This window comes from Euphorbia lathyris, chromosome 9 (assembly GCF_963576675.1).
Source record: "Euphorbia lathyris chromosome 9, ddEupLath1.1, whole genome shotgun sequence".
NCBI classification, from domain to species: Eukaryota; Viridiplantae; Streptophyta; class Magnoliopsida; order Malpighiales; family Euphorbiaceae; genus Euphorbia; species Euphorbia lathyris.
Window position 1 is genome coordinate 70760301 of NC_088918.1, and position 22277 is coordinate 70782577.

The 22277-nt window shown below is 34.1% G+C and overlaps 1 protein-coding gene and 2 long non-coding RNA genes across 8 annotated transcripts; 1 reads left to right on the forward strand and 2 right to left on the reverse strand.

The window, feature by feature from the left end:
- Positions 1–403: 403 nt before the first annotated feature.
- Positions 404–8434, forward strand: LOC136205294 (potassium transporter 11-like). 6 transcript variants are annotated; one of them, XM_065995828.1, is made up of 10 exons: positions 404–705; positions 895–959; positions 1142–1303; positions 1932–2157; positions 2262–2507; positions 3033–3083; positions 3188–3448; positions 3575–3742; positions 4378–4632; positions 7351–8434. In XM_065995828.1, the coding sequence occupies exons 3-10, from the start codon at positions 1169–1171 to the stop codon at positions 8385–8387; spliced, it is 2379 nt and encodes a 792-aa protein (XP_065851900.1). In that variant the 5' UTR covers positions 404–705; positions 895–959; positions 1142–1168; the 3' UTR covers positions 8388–8434. The 6 variants fall into 6 exon arrangements, with proteins under 6 accessions (XP_065851900.1, XP_065851896.1, XP_065851898.1 ...); XM_065995824.1 differs by having other exon boundaries at positions 404–959; XM_065995826.1 differs by lacking the exon at positions 895–959 and having other exon boundaries at positions 404–862.
- A 1323-nt stretch (positions 8435–9757) lies between these two features.
- On the reverse strand, positions 9758–11938 carry LOC136205497 (uncharacterized). Its single transcript, XR_010675977.1, has 3 exons — positions 11818–11938; positions 11605–11685; positions 9758–10125 (listed from the first exon to the last, which is right to left on the reverse strand). It is a non-coding gene; the product is annotated as an uncharacterized lncRNA (long non-coding RNA).
- A 7052-nt stretch (positions 11939–18990) lies between these two features.
- Positions 18991–20965, reverse strand: LOC136205487 (uncharacterized). The gene is made up of 4 exons (XR_010675974.1): positions 20852–20965; positions 20639–20719; positions 19753–19815; positions 18991–19108 (listed from the first exon to the last, which is right to left on the reverse strand). It is a non-coding gene; the product is annotated as an uncharacterized lncRNA (long non-coding RNA).
- Between the last annotated feature and the right edge of the window lie 1312 nt (positions 20966–22277).

Below are 22277 nucleotides of genomic sequence, written 5' to 3' on the forward strand. Positions count from 1 at the left end.
TATGTGAGGCAATTATCACCCTTTCAGATAGTTTTGGGTTGAGCTAGACCTTTATTTACAGAAATGACCAAAATATAAAATTGCTCCTAAAATGAAACTAAATTTGTTCTACTCAACAACTATAAAATTAGACTTGTATCTCATGTATATAATTATAATTGTTAGAAAATCTAATACGTCAAATTAGAAAATAAATAATTTGTAACCAAAAAAAGAAAATAAAAAATCTAATACAAGATAAAAAAAGAATATGAAGAAGCTCATGCTGCTTTTATCTTTGAAACTTCAAGAAAGATTGACTTGCGGCAAATAACGGCGTGATATTAAGAAATAAATAAAAAAGTTTTAACCTTTAAGACATCACAAACGAACAAACTACCTCTCTCTCCCTTATCTCTCATGTGCACAAAACTGGCATATAGTTTACAGAGTTTTTGTCTGCTCATTCACTGTAACTGAAACCTCTCTCTCTCTCTCTCTCTGTATATTAGTAATAAAATAACACACCAAAATAGACCTTCACAACCTCCACCATAAACAATACAAAAACTTGACTCTCTCTTTTAATTTAATTTCTCTCCCTCTCTCCCTCCCTCTGTCTACGTGCTTCAGAGCTCAGACTTGTTTTCTTTCTTTGCATTATTGATGATGAACTGGTTTTGGGTCCTGTGGCTGCTATTCATTTGACCCCACTGAGAATTTTAGGTGACAAACTATACTTATTAATCTAAATATCTTTTGTCTCTTCTCTCAATCGAATTTCTTTTCTTTTCTTTTTTTGGTTTTCTGTTTCTTAGAGTTGTTATCTCCTCAATTTGCTCTCTGTTGCTGTCTAATTGTCTTCTTTTCCCATTCAATTGAAGTAAGATTTGCTTCTTTCTTCTATCTTCTCAGCTTTCTCTTGGTTTCAATTCCCAGCTTATCACAATTTGGGGTTAGAAGCAGATACTGAGAAAGCTGTAATTTTTTGATCTGATTCTTACTTTTGATTAGTTTTTAGTGGTGGGTTTCAATTCTTTGTTTGTTTTGATGGTTAGATTTCAATTGGGGGTTTCTGTTCTTCAAATTTCATATTGATTAGGTTTTTGTGTGGAATTTTTTTGTGTTTTTTAATCTGGAGAAAGAGAATCATTTGTTGTAGATTTAGGAAATTCAGTCAGAATCAAGTATGGAGATGAATTCGAGAGCAGAGATTGAGGATGAAAATGACACCAACAAAGGAAGTATGTGGGATTTGGATCAGAAACTTGATCAACCTATGGATGAAGAGGCTGGTCGCCTTAGAACTATGTATAGAGAAAAGGTATTTATAGAATTCATTTTTCTCAATGAATAACCTATTATTCAAGTGTTGTTATTCATCTGGGTCTGCAATGTTTATTCACTTTAAGTTGAAGTGTTGCTTATATCTGAGATAAGTGTTGTCATTTTGTTAGAATCTTAGTTTGATTTTTCTAATTAGAATAGGAAAAAGTGAATCCTACTTGGAAAGGATTATACTTTTAGTCCTGGTTGTTTGTTTTTTTATTTGCTCTGAGACTTTTCATGGGATTTGAGATTTAAAAGTTAGTGACTTAGGTAAAAGATGAGATTTTCTTACTGTTTAATGCTTTATGTGCTCCTCTTTGTCCGCGGATGTGATTGCATGTCTAATTTTGTATTCCGCATATCAAGTTTATTATCGTCAACACCGATCCAATTCTTAACAATTAGTGAATTCAATTAGATATTATTTCAAACATGGTATTTGAGCTACCTAGTTCAATACTGGATCATTTGTTGATCTCTAGTCCTAGGCATGAGGTGGTGTTAAAACCATCATACACCGACTAGCTAGAAAAGGCGATATTGGGTGGAGTTAGGCCCTAGTTTCAATAGTTATAATTATGTTAATTTAGTTTAGTCTTCTGATAAAATGTTGATTTTTGCAGAAATTCTCCTTGCTTTTACTTTTGCGGCTTGCATACCAGAGTCTTGGTGTGGTTTATGGAGATTTGGGGACTTCTCCATTGTATGTGTTCTATAATACATTTCCTCATGGCATCAAAGACACGGAGGATATTATCGGAGCTCTGTCGTTAATAATATACTCTCTTACTTTAGTACCATTACTCAAGTACGTCTTCATCGTGTGTAAAGCAAATGATAATGGTCAAGGTAAACTGATCTTGATACTGAAGCTCTCTTTAGTTGCCCTATTTATTTGTAACATCTTATAGTTCTGCAAATTCATTGCTGAATTTATCCATGTTTGCAAACAGGTGGTACATTCGCTCTTTATTCATTGCTTTGTCGACATGCAAAAGTAAAAACTATTCCAAATCAACACCGGACGGATGAAGAATTGACGACGTATAGTCGTTCTACATTTCATGAAAATTCATTTTCTGCTAAAACTACGCGATGGTTGGAGAGATACCCTTCTAGAAAGAATTGGCTTCTTATTCTTGTCCTTGTTGGCACTTGTATGGTGATCGGGGATGGAATTCTCACTCCTGCTATATCTGGTATCGTCATGCTCAAATCATAAAATCATTCTTTTCCTGTATGTTTGTGTAATTGTTGATTAATGCTTTGTACGGTGATAAAAGCTAATTGTTCAAACATGAACCGATATCCAATTGGGGCTTATAGTCTACCTAAGACTGGTTTCATTTTTCAGATGTTGCACAGTGTGTTCTCATACATTTCAGCTCAGTGCTTCAAAATAAACCATACGAAACACAATGAACCACAGAAATGGATTTATATAAAAGGACACAGAAACACACAGATACATAGCCATTAAAAATTGGTCACGGAAAATTGTTTGAACATCTAGTTACTTTTGGAAAAACCAGCTGACATATCAACTGAGCCAATTGGCTTGAGGCTTGTGCTGGCGATTTATACATATCGTCATGTGCGAACATTTTGTAACTTTTTAGTCTATAGCATCCTTAGTTTTACTGATATGATGCTGTATCTATTTACTCAACTTTTTTTTTTTTCTAATTCCCATTGGAAATGTTTGACCATGCTATTTCCAACAGTTCTGTCAGCTGCTGGGGGAATCAAGGTAGACCACCCCGAAATGAGTAACGGTAATTTTCTACTTCTCAAGATGAACCTTTTCTTTTCAGATACCTCTTTCTGCAGCCAACTTAAGTTTTAAACCACTGAATTTGTTCTTCTTTCTTCGGTGCAGATGTAGTTATCGTTGTTGCTGTTGTAATATTAGTAGGTCTGTTTAGCATGCAACACTATGGAACCGATAGAGTAGGCTGGCTCTTTGCGCCCATTGTGCTGCTTTGGTTTCTCTTAATTGGGGGAATCGGTATGCTAAATATTTGGAAGTACGATAGCAGCGTGCTCAAAGCCTTTTCACCTATATATATGTATCGCTATTTAAGAAGGGGAGGTAAAACTGGTTGGACCTCCCTCGGAGGTGTTTTGCTAAGTATAACGGGTAATTACTCATTTGTCAAATTATTTTTTATGCCTTTTTCAAGGCCTATCTTTCTCTTGCTTTTACGCCTAATGTTCATCAAGATTATATGGTATTATTCTAATTACTACATGTCAATCATTACAGGTACGGAGGCACTTTTTGCTGATTTAGCTCATTTTCCAGTTTCGGCAATACAGATTGCTTTCACAGCACTTGTATTTCCATGTCTTCTTTTAGCATATTCTGGTCAAGCTGCTTATCTTATGCAGAACAAGGAGCATGTGGTCGATGCATTTTATCGGTCCATTCCAGGTTTGATTACATCATGATTAAAAACATTCGTTATTATCATGATAATATTATTTCTGCAAAATAAGAGAAAGCCTGTAATTTCTGATTACCACTAATTTTAGATTTAGCAACTTCACCGGCAAAAGTAATATGGCCCTCAATTGTTGAATTTATTTAATGTGTTTATTCTAATATGTGAAAAAGTGATCTTTTATGTGTATATTTATATTTGACTTTATAGATGAATCTTTAGCATCCATCACTATAGATATATGTACTAATTTTTACTTTCCCGGACTGGCTTCATTGAAGGTTCAGTCCGAGTCTAGTCTAGTTGAAGGTTCGGTCCTGTTATTTGACGGAACCTGGGTCATAGATATATGTACTAATTTTTACTTTCGCCGACTGGCTTCATTGATCTTTAAGTGGTTTTTTATGCTAGTCAGCTACATGGCTTATCCTGAATGAAACCAGGACCGTTTGGGCTGAAGTGAAACGTCAGCTCATGCTTGTCACGTTAATAAGCCAAACGGATTCCTAAAATAGTGACTATTTTTACCATAGCTATTCTCGAGTATAATGTTGCCATTTGCATAAATTTCTTGAAATATTGGAAGTGTTGCTTGTTGTTTAATATTTGTTGTTTGTTTGTGCAGGGAGCATATATTGGCCAGTGTTTGTTGTTGCAACTGCAGCTGCTATAGTTGCAAGTCAGGCTACCATATCTGCAACATTTTCAATAATAAAACAGGCTCTTGCACATGGTTGTTTTCCGAGAGTCAAAGTTGTGCATACGTCAAAGAAGTTCCTTGGTCAGATATATGTTCCTGATATAAACTGGATTCTTATGATTCTCTGCATTTGTGTGACTGCTGGGTTCAAGAACCAAAGCCAAATTGGAAATGCTTATGGTATGGTTATATCCCATCTTCATGCTTTGTTTTCTTTTCTTTCTTTTTCTTTTTTCCAATCCATTATTTACGTTATTGCGCTCACTTTGTAGAGGGTAGGGAAAGGCACAACAAACTGTGAGCTTAAGTGCTAAGAGGCATGAACATATAGAATTTGTAGGCACAAATAAGCCCCTAAAACATAGGTCGAAATTGATTTTTCCAGAAGTTACTGTTATGGACCCTCTTTTTGATCTAGTATAAGATCCCTGCAATCTGAAATCTCCAGGCGCCACGGGGTGCTGGGCTTAGGAGTTCTACTGCTTTTCCCACCTGTTTTCGATAGACAAAGGCCGAAACACTTGAGCTCCTTAGAAAGCAAACTTCTAGCATATCTGAAATCATATGAAAAGAGTCATAACTAGTTTGTATTCCTATTTTTTTCTTTTTGTTAGATATATTCCTACTTTTTCGTATGGATGAAATGCTGCTGCTGATTGTGACAGTCATCAACCTAGCTCTTTATGTTTCCATTTTAGTTCTTAAGGTAAAACAATAAACCGCTCTAAAGCATGAACCACATATGCTCAACCTTTTTCAGCCTAAAGCTCTCCTCTCGGCTTTTTCTCCTTTCTCTTGATTTTTGGTTTACTTTCTGTGTGGACGGAAAGGAAGTCATGTTTCATTTATGATGACATATAAAAAAAATCTGTGCTAGTTTATGTTGTGCGGAATTAACGAAAGATAAATTAAACAGAAATCGAAAACACAGATTTACGTTGTTCACCAACGTTGTGTTGGCTAGTCCACGGGCAGAAGGATGATAGTATTATTAGGAGGCGATAATCAGATTACGAATTAGGTTTACATAATAGGGTATTTATAGTACCCACGATTCTAAGCTAATCCGACTTGGAACTCACGAATCCACTATGTCCCCACGATTCCAAATCCAAGTAGAAAACCGAAAGACAATACTACTCGGAGTAGGAAACAAGATTATAGACCCCGTTGCTTCCTGTCGTATACGACAGTTTAGAAATATCAAATGTCTGTGTGTGTCTTTTACACTATTTTTGAGAGATCTCATCTATTATCAGATACTGTGATCTCAATGATTTGGATTTCACCATGTCTACATCAAGCTCAATTCTTTCCGGATTAGATTTCAATTAATTTGAACTTTGTGTATTTTGCTGAAAATTTTAGAGAGCCAGAAATGAATTGGAAGGGTTAGATAGTTGGACACATTGCATAATGAGATGGTACAATGTGTACACTGTTTCTTTTCCATGAGCTTGATCATTGTGGGCTTCAAATGTGCATTTCAAGAACCTCGTTCTAGCACTTTGTCTTACTCTTCTTAAAAAAACTGTGGAGATTACAATGAGGAAAACAACTCTGTTTTGGTTGTTGGTAATGACTGATCCAGATAATGATTTTAGGTAGAGAGAGCAAAAAGATTGATTGTTCAGGAAATAAAAACCTTAACTTGAAATCTTAGTAGTGAGGAAATAAAAAGATGGCAATATAGAAAGCTTTGGTTGCTATAGAATGTTGTCATTTCCTTTGATTAGGAATCACCATAGAATTTTTCGGGTAAATTACACCCGTGGCCCCTCAACTTTTCGCTTACTTTCTTTATGGCCCCTAAACTTCAAAATCGGACATAAGAGCCCCTGAACTTTGCCTTTTACTAACATAAAACCCTTTCACCGTTGACCTATTAAAAAATGACCGATTACAACATGGAAAAGTCCAAGTTTGAAGTTGTTTAGTACACATTTTCCACGGAACCGCCTTTTTTTATTTTCCAAATCATTATTTTCAGAGCTCTATCATTCTAAACAACCATTTCCATTCCCTCCTAACCAAAAAACACCTAAATGATCTCAAAACCAAAAAATTCAAGAATTAAAGTTGCTTAGAATATCATTTTCTTAGCTCTACAATCGAGAGTTACCTATTATTGGAGAGGTCACCTTGGTCAGTGGTAAAAGAGGCTTTTATGTTAGTAAAGGGTAAACTTCCGGGACTTTTATGTCCGGTTTTGAAGTTCAGAGGCCATAAAGAAAGTAAGGGCAAAGTTTAGGGGCCATGGGTGTAATTTATGCTAATTTGTCTGTGGAAATTGACCAACACAGTAAGGTTTTTTGAGTCTTCTTTGGTGCCTGCTTTTGGTCTTTTGACCTTTTTAGGCAACAAATCCATTCTTTTGCGCGGTGGTGTTTGCTTGACTAGAAGGTTAGGATTTTCTAGATTCAACATGAAGTTTCTTTGCCTATTGCTGAATTAGTTTTTGTTATAATTTCATAGTGAGAAGGATAAAGGAAGGGAAAGAGATATAAGATCATAGGAAATTAAGATGGTTCTTCCATGGAAGCATACATCCACCACTCACAAAACCTCAAAGGGCTCTCTCACCAATTGTACTTTTAAAGGAAAAGAAAAGAATAATTGAGAAAACAAACCAAATTAGCTCCCTAATTTCCTCTTGATTTACAATGGTAATGATTTTGTTTGGTTTGATATCTTCAGACATTTCAGCAGCCCTAAGTGATAATTTGTCTAATTTTGGAGCATACTTAGTTGATGATGGAAGTAATATTGTCTTTTCATAGTGTTCTTTTCGTCTATTTCATTGCCTGCATTTTGATTCTTCTCTCATATGCTTTTCGGTTGTCCAAATATAATGTTGATTCATTTTACTGAATCGAGCGAAATTTTGTGCCTCAACAGGGACAGCTGTTGTTCTTGTGATGCTGGTTACCACATTGCTTATGTCTTTGATCATGATCTTGGTGTGGCGTTGCCATTGGATTATCGTCCTACTTTTCACAGGCTTATCGCTGGTTGTCGAATGCATGTACTTCTCAGCTGTACTCTTCAAGGTCGATCAAGGCGGATGGGTTCCCCTTGTGATTGCTGGAGCTTTTCTTGTTATCATGTACGTTTGGCATTTCGGTACAGTGAAAAGATATGAATTCGAGATGCACAGCAAGGTTTCTATGGCATGGATTGTGGGACTCGGCCCCAGTTTAGGATTGGTGAGAGTTCCCGGAATCGGACTAGTGTACACCGAGCTAGCCAGCGGAGTCCCACACATCTTTTCACACTTCATCACGAATCTACCAGCTATCCATTCCGTTGTCGTGTTTGTCTGCGTGAAGTACCTTCCCGTCTACATGGTTCCTGAAGAAGAGAGGTTCTTGGTAAAGCGAATTGGACCAAAGAACTTCCACATGTTCCGATGTGTTGCGAGGTATGGCTATAAAGACTTACACAAGAAAGATGAGGAGTTTGAGAAAAAGCTCTTTGATAACCTTTTCTTATTCGTCCGCCTGGAGGCAATGATGGACGGGTGTTCGGACTCAGACGAATACAGCTTATATGGTCAGCAAACACAAAGATCAAGAGAAGCCCTATTGAATGATGATATCAATGGAAACACAACATCTTCTGTAATATCATCGGTGGATTCAATAGTGCCGATGAAGTCACCAGTACATGGGAATCTGACGATTGGATCGTCGGGGCAGACGAGCAGCCAGATGGAGGTAGATGAGTTGGAATTTTTGAATAATTGCAGGGATGCAGGAGTAGTGCACATACTAGGAAATACTGTAATAAGAGCAAGGAGGGAGTCAAGGTTTTATAAGAAGATAGCAGTTGATTATATTTATGCATTTCTTAGAAAAATTTGTAGGGAAAACAGTGTTATTTTTAATGTTCCTCATGAGAGTCTCTTGAATGTTGGTCAAGTTTTCTATGTATAAATTTTTGATATTAGTATAATTTATGGCTAATACAAGCTATTTTCATTTTTCCTTTTTATCACATTACACTTTTTTAAATAAATTTATTAGTAAATTGAGACGTATTTTTCAGGTTGTTTATAACCGTGTTAGTAATACAGTAAATATTTTAGAAACTTGAGCAGTTATGTTTTCTGATTATTTAGTTGTTGACATGTTGGTAGGTTGTTTGTAACTGTGTTAACATAGTAAATATTTTAGACATAATTGACGTTTGGATATAGTATGACAATCAAATCAGTTGGTTTAAAAGTTCTTGTTTGGAAACATTAGAACGATAAGGGCAAAATTGGATTTTACCTCTTATTTTATGAGATAATTATGTATGGGCTTTAGTGTTCATTTTAGGGGTGTTCAAATTTGAGTTGGGTGGGTTATAATTGAATTTTTAACCAACCCATATAAGGATATTATTTCATGGATTGGATGGATTATATTTCATGGATTGGATGGATTATAGTGGGTTATATGGGTTGGGTGAGTTATATGGGTTGAAACTTATTTTATTTTCTTTACTATTTTTCTTCTATTTTCTTTCTTCTTCTTTTTTTTCTTAATCTCAAATAATGTAGGTTAAGTATTAAAAAAAAAGTTAAATTGACATTATGTGGTTTAAGATATATTTATGTTCTTTTTACTTTATCGAACCAAAAATCTCAAATAATAATAAAATATAAGATACAAATTAAATTTGACCCTAAAATTTACAGAAAAGTCTAGATTAATTCTAATATACGAAATTCTAACGATTCTAAGCAATATCAATTTTACTCTTACATTATTGAAAATTTGAAAGTCCTAGCTTGACTATCATTTAAATGTTATATCGAACCTTCTAAACTTTAATTGTGTCTATACTATATATAGTACGTTACCAACATAGTCTTGTTAAAATTTTAATAACTAAGTTTGTTAGTTATAACCAATTAAGGTTGACTTAAGTGGTTAAACGCCTCAAACAGGGAGAAAAACAGAGAGAGAAAAATTCGAAATAATAGAATATATAGAGTCTTTAATTGAGTCTCATGGTTTTCTTTAAAACTCCTTTTATTTAGGCCAATGTTGTTCTTTTATCCATATTGCCAGAATCGGTGGACTCGTCCGATTCACCACCGATTCGGACGTCATGTCCAATTCAGGTATGTTTTTTCCATTTTATAATTTTTTTTGTTTGTTTTCTCAATTCTCCGGTTTTACAATTTTCATTTTTTCAATTAAAAAATATTAAATTATGAATAACCACATTTTTAAAAAAATTAAATGAGATAAATAAATATTAAAGTGAGAATATATATATAATTACATAGATTGAGTGGATTAGACGGGTTATTAGATGAGTTATGATAAACCATCAAATATAAAAATTTATAACACATTCAACCTTTCTAACCCATTGTAATCCACTTAACACTACCTTTCTGTCACGACCCATCCCACGGACCGTGACCGGCGCTAGGGAACGGGTAAGCTGAAGCTACCGAAACCCGTAGCAAGCCTTAATATAATATAAGATTAACCTTACCAATAGTCTTAGCATAATTTAATATTAAAACCTTCAAAAATAAACACACACATAATCCTCAACCTGGTACTGCGGTCTAGAATATAAAATTTAACATAATTCTTAAATAGTCATACATAGTATGATAGATGTGCTGCCTGAAGAAAAGAAATTAGGCTGCAACAGACTTCTAGTCACCTGAAAAATTAAAGGAGTCAAACCTCCCATAGTGAATTAATTATACGCAATGCATGAGTAATTTAACATTATGTCACACAATAATAATAATAATAATAATAATAATAATAAGTGATCACACAATATGCTTTTCATAAAATTGTCTTATAAATAAATATATATGTGGCTTAATACGTGTGTTGGACCATAAACCTCAATGCCCAATCTAATAATCCACCAATAATCACTATATCACTTTTATCCAATAACTGGGGGACCGAGAATAACTCAACCGACCACACGCCCAGTTAGCCGGAGGACCGAGAATAACTCAACCGATTCCGTACCCAGCCTCACTTAAATCCAAAATCCACATATCATATAGTCCGGGAATATCTCAACCGAGCTTATCCATATATCACAACATTCACAATATTAGTATCATCAGTATCCAATAACCCGATAGTACATGTGCGCACAAGGTCCTGATGCCGCTCACCAGGAAGCATGTCCATAACACGTATTTATCCACAAATAATTACGTATAAATTATTATAAATAATAAGACACTTTTATAAGTAAAAATAATACTTTACTTGAAATATCATGAAATCATTTATTATGAATGCAAATGCTAAATTAAAAATGCACAACATATAATTAACTCACAAATTGCTCCTAGCCGACTGTCCTAATTTTTAGAATTTATATAAGTTTAGGGAAATATTAAAATTTATTTTGTCTCGTTTTACGGACTGTCTACCGAAAATTTGGCAGAATCTCCCCTATAAAACGAACATCCTCCTAGTAACAACTAGGGTCAACCCTGCAATAAAATACACTTCTATATTCAAAAATATCCAAAGTCCAAACCGGTACCCATAGACTACAATTATCAACCCGGTTGGACATCAATCATCCGACAGTTCCATAACTGCCAGTAATTTCAATACTTTACTTCCAAAATTACTCATAATCAAATAACATATAAACATATATACTTATAATTCATTTTCATAATATCTATATCAACCAAATTAACTAACTAATAATCTTAAGAGCATAATTAATTAATTATGCTTAGTCCAATCTCCTTTCAACCTTTATTTTTAAAATTATATATTCTGAAATTTATTTAAATAAGGATCCAAAAATCATTTTTAACCCAACTTAATTTATTTTCTTTAATTTCACCCAACTATATACTTTTGTAATTTATAGAGACTAAACGGTAAGGAATTTGACCAAAGTCCAAGAATTAATGTTGCTCCAAATAATATTTAGAACATTCTGAACTTAAACAAATAATTTTTCTGCACTTATTTCGTATGTCACCGGAAAATATCACCGGTGTTCGGGATCCGCCTATCGGAAAAATTTAAGTTGATTGTTTTACGAAATTAATTATACCACTTTGTTCCTTGTGATTCCAGGAGTCTAGAATCACTCTCAAAACACCCAAAATCGACCGGAAAATTAAACTTTGGTTAGATTTCTTACTTTTTCCGGTGTAGCTCCGATTACCCCTCAAAACTCCTTGCATGTATGAAAATCTTATGTACCTATAATTAAATCGACCCCCTGAGTCCATTTTTGGTGTTAGAATTGCAAAATAATGAACATAGGATTGAGAAATAGAGAGAATAGCAAAAGTGACGAATTTTCTCTCTCTAAACGATTTTTAAAAACTCAAAATCTCACAATAAAACTTACATGCACTTGTAGCTGGAGTTGAGAGCTTCGTTTCGGTATAAAAAACGCCAAAAACGGTGAAGAAATAAGAAAGAATGAGGTATATGAACGGTGAGGAATGAAAATGAAACTTTGGATGTTTTGGGGAAGAAGATGATCTGCGATCATCGCACGTTCTTTCTAAAAAAAGCCAAATTTACATATTAGTCCTATATTTGTAATATCTTTTAAAAATTGCTCAAAAGTAATTATATTTTAACTTTAACTCCTTCTAACTATTTCATTTTAGCAATTAGTTTATATATATATAAATTGGGGTATTACAATTCTTCCCCCCTTAAAGAAATTCGTCCTCGAATTTAAATTGGAAGGACTAATCTCATGTTAGAAATAGATAAAGATAACTGCTCTTCATCTCCAATTCGGATTCCCGAGTGCACTCTTCCATGGAACGATTACTCCATAACACATTCACCATTGGGATGACTTTTGACCGAAGTTGGCAAACTTGACGATCCACAATTGCCACTGGTTGCTCCTCATAAGGTAAATCTTCACTAACTCCTATCACTTGAGGATGAAGAACATGAGAAGGATCATAAACATATTTTCCTTAGCATTGATATATGGAACACAGGATGAACTTGTGATAAGTGAGGAGGCAATGCTAGTTGATATGCAACTTCGTTTATTTTCTTCAAAATCTCAAACGGTCCAACATATTTAGGTGTCAACTTTCCTTTCTTTTCAAATCTCGTGATTCCTTTCATTGGTGACACTTTGATAAACATAATCCCCTTTCATGAATACCACGTCCTTCCTCCTTGGATCCACATAGCTTTTCTGCCTACTAAAGGCAGTTTGTAACCTTTGACGAATGATGAGAACCTTTTCAGAAGTTATTTGTATTATCTCGGGACCAGTAAGCTTCCTTTCACTAACTTCTTCCCAACATAAAGGAGATCTACACTTTTTACCATATAATGCTTCATAAAGAGCCATTTGAATGCTTGAGTGGTAGCTATTATTATATGCAAATTCAATTAGGGGTAAATATGTATCCAAATGACCACCAAAGTCTAACACACACATTCTCAACATGTCTTCCAACGTTTGGATTGTTCTTTCAGATGAACCATCTGCTTGTGGATGAAAAGTTGTGCTAAAATTTAACCTAGTGCCCAAAGCACTTTGGAGTTTTTTCCAAAACTTTGAAGTAAATACCGAGCCTCTATCTGATACAATAGTCACTGGTACTCCATGTAGGCAAACAATTTTTATCCACGTACAACTGTGCCAATTTTGCCACTGAATATATTGTCTTTACTGGAAGAAAATGCGCTGCCTTGGTTAATCTATCAACTATGATCCAAATAGAATTATATCCGGTTAAAGCACGGGGCAATCCAACTACAAAATCCATGGTTACTCGCTCTCATTTTCATTTTGGAATAGGCAAATGTTGTAATAATCCCGAAGGCTTCTGATGTTCGAGTTTCACTTGTTGACAAGTCAAACATCGAGATACAAACTCTGATACATCTCGCTTCATACCATTCCACCAATACAGCTTCTTAAGATCTTGATACATCTTTGTAGAGCCTGGATGCACATTATAAGCTGCAAAGTGTGCTTCTTCCATGATCTCTTTCCTCAAATCATCTACATTGGGAACACAAAATCGGTCTCCATGTTGTAGACATCCACCATCATCAATTCTAAAATCTCGAGCCTCACCATCATTCAATTCATCTACAATCTTACACAACTGAGGATCTCTTGATTGAGCTGCCTTGATTCTATCAAATAATACCGATCTAACCTTAAAGTGAGCCAAGAATGTGCCATGATGCTTCAACTCTAGTTGCACTCCAGAATCATACAAATCGTGCACTTCTTTAATCAAAGGCCTTCTTTCTGAGCTAATATGAGCTAAACTATCTGAAGATTTTCTGCTTAAAGCATCTACCACAACATTAGCTTTACCTAGGTGATATAGTATGGCACAATCACAATCCTTCAAAAGTTCCATCCAACGTCTCTGCGTCAAATTTAAATCCCTTTGTTGAAAAATGTATTTAAGACTCTTGTGATTAGTGTAAATTTCACAAGCTTCTCCATACAGACAGTGTCTCCATATCTTTAGTGCAAATACTATTGCTGCCATCTCTAAGTCGTGAGTTGGACAATTTTGTTCATGTTCTTTTAATTGTCTCGAAGCATAAGCTAAAACCTTACCATTTTGAATCAAAACACAGCCTAAGCCAACTCTAGAAGCATCACAATATACAGTGAATCCTCTTGATCCAGATGGTAAAGTGAGTACCGGTGCTGAAGTCAAACATTCTTTTAGCTTTTGAAAATTGTTCTCACATGCGTCTGACCATACAAAAGGAATATTTTTCTGAGTTAGCCGAGTTAAAGGTACTGTTATCTTGGAAAAATCTTGAACAAATCTCCTATAATAGCCGGCTAAACCCAGAAAACTACAAATTCGGTCAAAGTGGTATAGGTCTCTTCCAATTAGTGATTACTTCTACCTTTTTGTAATATACTTGTATTTCATATTTGGACAACACATGTTCTAAGAAAGACAGACTTTCCATTCAGAATTCACATTTAGTGAACTTGGCATAAAGTTGTTCTCTCAAAGTCTGCAATATCATCCTCAAATGGTATGCGTGTTCTACATTGCTGAGTGAATATATCAAAATATAATCAATGAATAAAATCACAAAATAGTCTAAGAATGGCCTAAACACCATATTCATTAGAATGATAAATGATGTTGGTGCATCGGTTAAGCCAAACGACATCACCAAAACTTCATAATGGCCCTATCGTGTTATGATAGTTGTCTTGGGTATATCTTCGCTCCTGATTCTCAACTCATGATCGCAAATCAATTTTAGAGAAGTGACACGCACCTTGCAACTGATCAAATAAATCATCAATTCGAGGAAGAGGGTATTTGTTACGGATTGTCACCTTATTCAACTGTCTATAATCAATGCAAAGCCGAAGTGATCCATCTTTCTTCTTAACAAACAACACTGGAGCACCCCAAGGAGACACACTAGGTCGAATGAAGCCTTTATCAATTAAATCTTGCAACTGTTCCTTCAATTCTTTCAATTTTGTCGGCGCCATTCTATAAGGTGGCATGGATATTGGGGTAGTACCAGGAACTAAGTCGATACAATGCTCAATTTATCTTTCAAGAGGTAACCCTGGTAATTCCTCAGGAAAAACATCTGGAAATTCATTAACAAAAGGAACATTCTATACTTTACCCTCATCTACCATTGTATCATTGACTAAGGCCAAATATCATTAACACCAACTATGAAATAACTTTCTAGTTGTTATGGCTGATATCAAAATCGAAGAGGAAGTATCTTTATTGTCTTTGAATTCGAATTCAACATTTCTCGGTATGTTAAATCTCACCACCTTCCCATGACAATGTAAAGTGGCAAAATATTAAGATAACCCATCCATTTCTAAGATGACATCAAAATCAATCACATCTAACAGAATCAAATCTGCTAGTATATCTCTTCCTTCCACTGTAATAAGATAAGAAGAGGACACAAGATCTGTTTCTAATGAGTTACTAGTGGAGTAGTAAAGATAGGGAGTACCTTAACTTTTCTGGAGTTATATTTATTCTTATAGGAAAACAACGAGCAATAAAAGAATGAGCAACACTAAGATCCAAAAATATTGTAGCATCCCCCGAAACATTTCAAGTCTAATTATCTTATGGAGTAAGACTGAATTACACTCTAATTTGTCCATGTTCAGACTACGAATTTCTACCAACTGTCTCGTCTCTACAAACAAAACCACTCAGTTGATCCTGATGCATCCCACATACATTTTGGAATTGAGATGATGTAGAAAGATTCCCAATTTGAATAAGAAGTTTGGCCTACTGCACTAGATGAAGACCGTTGAAAAAGGAAGTTAAAATTCTTATTGCGAATATTATTTGATATATGCTCACACTTCTTACGGAAAACTCATTGGTTGTAACATAATAAGGACCATGATAATTTATGCCATGGATATTATTATCTTTTTCTTATGGTTGCAGACCTTCTTTTTGTTCTTCATTATAGCGAACTCTTCATTAAATAGTTTCTTAAATTTATCCCACATCATACTTTCCATTTAAGTTTAGATATTATCCTTGAACCATACTTATATATCACCCTTCAAAGAACATTCTTCCATATGGATTGTAAGATAGCTGTTGCATTTTTCTCTACTTAATTAGCTAGTCCATAAGGTAATCTGTGACACCATCATACATAGTATGTATCATTCTAAAAACACCTTTCAACTAACATAAACCGCAAAAACTTCCACCAATCTGCTATCATCTTATCAAAATTTGTACAAATTGAGTTGAGGTGAATAGTTGTATGTGTGGTACGAAGGTTAGTAGACGATCAATAGAAAATAGGTTCTAGGTTCGTTAGAGACATGTGAGAAAACGAACCAAATTATGGATATATGTCTCGCACTTAGGAATTGAGGACAAAATGAGATAAACTTTAATATAAGGCATTAAAGTCACAATTCATAAGAAAATATAATAGCAGTTTGGTAGGCCGAAGTTTGAAGAGAAATACTAATAGAACAGATGGAGGACAATGAAAAATAATTGATTGAATTTTAAATCGTCTACATTTCTAGAGAAAATTATTTCTTCTTGCCGAACTTGTTGGGTCACATGAGATTCCACTTATTTAGTCCTCTAGTTCGTTTAACTTCTAAATTTGCATTTTCTTCTCTAAGGAGGTAGTTGGGATGATAGATCATTACTTTTCTTTTCTTTTCTTTTTTTCTCTTTTTTTTTACGAACAAAAATCTCATCATCAAGATCACGTATCATTGACTCATTTACTAGTTTGTTTTAAACTATTTTAGATATTGATTGCCTCATCATGTGGACAAATAAAAGGTATTAGCAAATAACAAGACTCTTACGGTATGCTGAATCTAACTAAAAGAAGACTGTCGAAGACGAATTCGAAACCTATTTCCGTAGTATCCAGATTTTCTATCATCCTAGGTCATACCAACTTTGTCACGACCCATCCCACGGACCGTGACCGGCGCTAGGGAACGGATAAGCTGAAGCTACCGGAACCCGTAGCAAGCCTTAATATAATATAAGATTAACCTTACCAATAGTGTTAGCATAATTTAATATTAAAACCTTCAAAAATAAACACACACATAATCCTCAACCTGGTACTGCGGTCTAGAATATAAAATTTAACATAATTCTTAAATAGTCATACATAGTATGTGTTAGCGATATTTTGCGAATATGCTAATTTCAACCTTGTCACGTGTGGTTAGGGTGCGGGCGTGCCAGAGAAATTATTTCTCAAAATATTAAAGACGATTAAGTTTATGTAATTGCGCGCCAAAACTTGAAATCTTAAACGAAGAGATTGGCGAGGGACGCAAGGATTGAAAAAGTCCCTCTTGGGTCTCTAGCGCCGTTATAGAAACTTTGCTAGATAAATTGTTTTATTTAAGCTAATGCGGGTAAATTGAAGACGAGAAAATAAAGGAATTTAAAGTGCGAAATTGACACAAGATTTAGTGAAAAATTGGTATTTTATTGATTGAATAAGCGTTTGAAACATGAAATTGGAAATGAATTACAATTGAAAAACTTCTATACTAAACATATAGCTGATTCAATTGAAATGGAATAACAAATCAAATACAAGGAATTGAAATGCAATTAAAATAAATTGGAATTCAACAACAAACTCGGAGCCACAATAGCTATCTCGGATTGATGTTGAATTTTGGCGTCGGCGTGAGGTCCTTGGAGAGCTGCAATCGGTCGGGCCCGTACAGTATGTGCTTGGTGCAATGGCAAAACGTTGGTAGGCAAATGGGGCAGATTTAGACCTTAACTTCAGGAGGTTCGTTTGGGTGTTTGAGAACGCGGAATTGGACGAGTAAATAGTGTAACTTGAACTTCAGAATGTCAGGAACAACTTTGTATAAGAGATCGAAGGCTAAAACGGACTTTAAATAGACGTAATTGAGGATTGAAAATGACTGGACTAATCTGGAAAAATCTGGGCAGAATAGCTAAAAGAATTTGGTGTGCAAAGATCAGCGTGTAACTATAGCTTCTGGGCACAGAATTGGGAAATTAAAAAGGCTAGATTGAGATTCAAAACGTCAGGAACAATTTTGTCGAAGGGATCGAAGGCAAAAAATAACGTTAAATGGACGGAATCTGGCTTTGAAAACGATTGGACGAATCTGGAAAATTGATTTGGAAATGAAATTTTAATTTAAAATTGAGCAGAGTAACAGCTTAAGAATGCTAAATTGAATTGAGAAACTTGAAAGAAAGACTATTGGAACTTGAATTAGAACTAAAGAAAGCTTAAAAGAGAATCGAAGCTAAGAAAAACTGAAGAACAAAAGGAAAAACTTGAAGAACTTAAAGAACTTAGGAGCTAAGAACTTGAAACTAAGAACTAAAAAAGAGAGAGCATTGAAAGGGACCTTAGGAAGGGGATTGTGTTTGTGTTGAGTGTGAAAAATAAGGAAGGGGAGGGGGTCTATTTATAGTTTTTTAGATTGGCATTTTGGTAAATAATCAGTGGTATTTTGGTAAATAATCAGTGATATTTTGGTAAATAGTCACCAACTAACTTAACCAAACCCAACTAACTCTAATTAACTAACTTAACCTCCTCAAACTGCCGTTAACTGCTTCTGGACGAGACGACACGCCCCGTGTATGCTCTACTACGCCCTGCGTGTTGGCGGACATTAGGCCTAGTGCGTTTCATTGATGGTTTTCACGCGTGGTGTCTCTGGTGCCGCGTCCTGCGTGAAGGATTACGCCCCGCGTCTTGTAGATACGCCCCGCGTCTTCAAGCCTCTGATCTTGGCATGCTCCGCGAATGCGTCTTACGCACGTCGTATTGGAAAATACGTCCCGCGTGAGAAATTACGCCCCGCGTAAGGTGAAGGACGCGCTGCGTGTTTGAGTTTTTGACGTTGATTTCTTCGGACGCCTTGTTTACGCGCTGCGTATTGAGGACACGCCCCGCGTGGTGCCGGACTCTCTCATGGGTTGAAGGTTAGCTTACACGTGTATTTTTCATTATTTTCTAGACAAAAATAGAAACTATACCCTAAATTAAACATAAGCTTTCTATGTACATAAAAATAAAATTTATTTTATTTTGGGCCAACAGTATGATAGATGTGCTGCCTGAAGAAAGAAATTAGGCTGCAACAGACTTCTAGTCACCTGAAAAATTAAAGGAGTCAAACCTCCCATAGTGAATTAATTATATGCAATGCATGAGTAATTTAACATTATGTCACACAATAATAATAATAATAATAATAATATAAGTGATCACACAATATACTTTTCATAAAATTGTCTTATAAATAAATATATATGTGGCTTAATACGTGTATTGGACCCTAAACCTCAATACCCAATCTAATAATCCACCAATAATCACTATATCACTTTTATCCAATAACTGGGGGACCGAGAATAACTCAACCGACCACACGCCCAGTTAACTGGAGGACCGAGAATAACTCAACCGATTCCGTACCCAGCCTCACTTAAATCCAAAATCCACATATCATATAGTCCGAGAATATCTTAACCGAGCTTATCCATATATCACAACATTCACAATATTAGTATCATCAGTATCCAATAACCCGATAGAACCTGTGCGCACAAGGTCCTGATGCCGCTCACCAGGAAGCATGTCCATAACACGTATTTATCCACAAATAATTATGTATAAATTATTATAAATAATAAGACACTTTTATAAGTAAAAATAATACTTTACTTGAAATATCATGAAATCATTTATTATGAATGCAAATGCTAAATTAAAAATGCACAACATATAATTAACTCACAAATTGCTCCTAGCCGACTGTCCTAATTTTCAGGTACTGCTCCTCCTCCTACTGGTTGAGTATCTAAAAGAGATAATACTGTTTTTAGAATTTATATAAATTTAGGGAAATATTAAATTTTATTTTGTCTCGTTTTACGGACTGTCTACCGAAAATTTGGCAGAGTCTCCCCTATAAAACGAACATCCTCCTAGTAACAACTAGGGTCAACCCTGCAATAAAATACACTTCTATATTCAAAAATATCCAAAGTCCAAACCGGTACCCATAGACTGCAATTATCAACCCGGTTGGACATCAATCATCCGACAGTTCCATAACTGTCAGTAATTCCAATACTTTACTTCCAAAATTACTCATAATCAAATAACATATAAACATATATACTTATAATTCATTTTCATAATATCTATATCAACCAAATTAACTAACTAATAATTTTAAGAGCATAATTAATTAATTATGCTTAGTCCAATCTCCCTTCAACCTTTATTTTTAAAATTATATATTCTGAAATTTATTTAAATAAGGATCCAAAAATCATTTTTAACCCAACTTAATTTATTTTCTTTAATTTCACCCAACTATATAATTTTGTAATTTATAGAGACTAAACGGTAAGGAATTTGGCCAAAGTCCAAGAATTAATGTTGCTCCAAATAATATTTAGAACATTCTGAATTTAACCAAATAATTTTTCTACACTTATTTCGTATGTCACCGGAAAATATCACCGGTGTTCGGGATCCGCCTATCGGAAAAATTAAAGTTGATTGTTTTACGAAATTAATTATACCACTTTGTTCCTTATGTTTCCAGTAGTCTAGAATCACTCTCAAAATACCTAAAATCGACCGGAAAATTAAACTTTGGTTAGATTTCTTACTTTTTCCGGTGTAGCTCCGATTACCCCTCAAAACTCCTTGCATGTATCAAAATCTTGTGTACCGATAAGCAAATCGACCCCCTGAGTCCATTTTTGGTGTTAGAATTGCAAAATAATGAACATAGGATTGAGAAATAGAGAGAATAGAAAAAGTGACGAATTTTCTCTCTCTAAACGATTTTTAAAACCTCAAAATCTCACAATAAAACTTACATGAACTTGTAGCTGAAGTTGAGAGCTTCGTTTCGGTATAAAGAACGCCAAAAGCGGTGAAGAAATGAGGAAGAATGAGGTATATGAACGGTGAGGAATGAAAATGAAACTTTGGATGTTTTGGGGAAGAAGATGATCTGCGATCATCGCAGGTTCTTTCTAAAAAAAGCCAAATTTACATATTAGTCCTATATTTGTAATATCTTTTAAAAATTACCCAAAAGTAATTATATTTTAACTTTAACTCCTTCTAACTATTTCATTTTAGCAATTAGTTTATATATATATAAATTGGAGTATTACACTTTCATAGATTGGATGGGTTGAAATTTGGTTGGTTATAATAACCCAACCAATTTTGAATACCCCTGATGCTAAAATTGCTCTTGCTTGGAAATATTAGAGTTAAATTTGTACCATTTTATACGTTGAGGTTAAATTTATACTTTTCTTAAAACATTGGGGTTAAATAGACATATTTCTCATTTCTGTTAACTAAGATGTTATTTGATAAAATTAAAAATTAAGTGCTAAAAAAATAGATACTGAATTATAAGTGTTAAATATTATAAGTGCTGAAACTATTAAATTGTAATTGTTTTAATAAATACTAAAAAAAATAAGTACTGATTATAAAAAAAAATATTACTAATTGATAATACTAACTTGAAACTTTAAATTAAATATTTTATTTATTAAAATAAGTAATTTTTAAGTAAGTGATTAATTAAAAAATAATAGTTACCAAATAAATTTAAATTAAATAAATACTTAATATATTAATTTAAGTGATTAAGTGAGTGATAAATATGACCTAACTAACTGAATCAATAGAAACTTAAAAAATTACATATAACTCAGGCCATGACCCACATGTAATGAAATGTAATTGACAATGTTTGATTGACAAATTTAAAAAAAAAATAGTAAAATGTAATTACTATTATAAACTTATGTTTGCTTCGTCAAATGTAATTAGAAATTTTAATTATTCTCAAATTTTCATATGCGTAGGAACATCATCTATATATGATGGTTAAGGACTTGTTAGTTTTTGTTCCTTTCTTCCATTTTTCGTGTTTTGTTTTTTTTTTTTTTTTTTTTGCATTTCTAGTTTTTCACATTTTTTCCATTTTTTATTTCCGCATTTTCACGTTTTTCCAATCTTTCGCATTTTTTCTTATTTCTTCGTTTTTCGTATTTCATGTTTTTTTCCTTTTCATATTTTTCCGTTTTTCATGTTTTCGTGTTTTTCCGTTTTCATATTTTCCCCGTTCTTCGTATTTTTTATGTTTTTCTTATTTTATGTTTTACCTATTAATAAGAATTGTGGATAATAAATATAAATAATATATATTAGGGCTAATCGTAATGGGAATCCATGCTTATTATGTAATCTCCATTATATAAATTTGTAAAGAAAAAT

What these genes read in the sequence shown, in the direction of transcription:
- LOC136205294 (XM_065995824.1), top strand. Translation starts at nt 1,169, where the DNA reads ATGGAGATGAATTCGAGAGCAGAGATTGAGGATGAAAATGACACCAAC. An exon ending in TGTTTTGCTAAGTATAACGG is followed by an intron (nt 3,449 to 3,574) that starts GTAATTACTCAT and finishes CAATCATTACAG; the next exon opens with GTACGGAGGCACTTTTTGCT. An exon ending in CCAAATTGGAAATGCTTATG is followed by an intron (nt 4,633 to 7,350) that starts GTATGGTTATAT and finishes GTGCCTCAACAG; the next exon opens with GGACAGCTGTTGTTCTTGTG.